The sequence below is a fragment of the Paroedura picta genome, chromosome 16 (assembly GCF_049243985.1).
Source record: "Paroedura picta isolate Pp20150507F chromosome 16, Ppicta_v3.0, whole genome shotgun sequence".
Classification (NCBI taxonomy): domain Eukaryota; kingdom Metazoa; phylum Chordata; class Lepidosauria; order Squamata; family Gekkonidae; genus Paroedura; species Paroedura picta.
Window position 1 is genome coordinate 15,253,074 of NC_135384.1, and position 959 is coordinate 15,254,032.

Here is a 959-nt window from a genome sequence, read left to right on the forward strand (position 1 = left end):
TTATGTAGTTGGTGAGAAGACTTTCCATCTTAGAGTTCTTTTCAGGGATTCCCTCATTTCAGAGTTCCTCAAAGCATAGATAAAGGGATTTAGCATGGGAGTGACAATTGTGTAGAACAAAGACAGTATTTTTTTTATTTCAGGTGAATAGTTGGATTTGGGTCTTAGATAGACAAGGCTGGCACTTCCATAGAACAAAGTCACCACAATTAGATGAGATGAGCAAGTGGAGAAGGCCTTTCTTCTACCCCCTACTGTAGGCATTTTGAGGATGGTAGAGATGATATTAATATAGGAGATCAGAATGAGAATACAAGGGAACATAAGGAACACAAACGTGGAAGCTATGGCTTGCATTTCATATTGGTAGGTATCTGTACAGACTAGCTTCAACACTGGTGGTGCATCACAAAAGAAATGATTGACTTTATTGTGCCCACAGAAAGGAAGATTGAAAATCCAAACTGCTTGTAGCAGTGAGACTGGGATTCCAATCATCCAGACTCCACCCAGCAACTTGTAGCAGAAGGTCCTATTTATGACAGTAGCATAGTACAGCGGGTTACAGATGGCAACGTAGCGATCATAGGACATTGCAGCTAAGACAAAACACTCGGCACATCCAAAGTAGAAGAAGCAGAACATTTGAATGGCACAGCCAACGAAGGAGATAGTTTTGTCCTTCACCAGCAGGTTAATGAGCATTTGAGGGACGGTGTCCAAAGTGAAGCAAATCTCAATGAAAGCCAGATTTCTCAGGAAGAAGTACATGGGTGACTGAAGGGCAGCATCCACCAAGATGACATATATAATGAGGATGTTGCCTGCTACTGTAACAAGGTAAATGACCAAAAGCAGAGGGAACAGAAGTAACTCTCCTTTGGGCATGCTGGAAAATCCTATCAGGATGAATTCCTTCACCAAAGTTTGGTTTCTCCACTTCATTTCTATGAAAGTCT

The 959-nt window shown here is 41.6% G+C and overlaps 1 protein-coding gene across 1 annotated transcript; it reads right to left on the reverse strand.

Annotated features, from left to right (window-relative positions):
- On the reverse strand, positions 1-945 carry LOC143825884 (olfactory receptor 10A7-like). Its single transcript, XM_077314282.1, has one exon. The coding sequence runs from the start codon at positions 943-945 to the stop codon at positions 1-3; it is 945 nt and encodes a 314-aa protein (XP_077170397.1).
- Between the last annotated feature and the right edge of the window lie 14 nt (positions 946-959).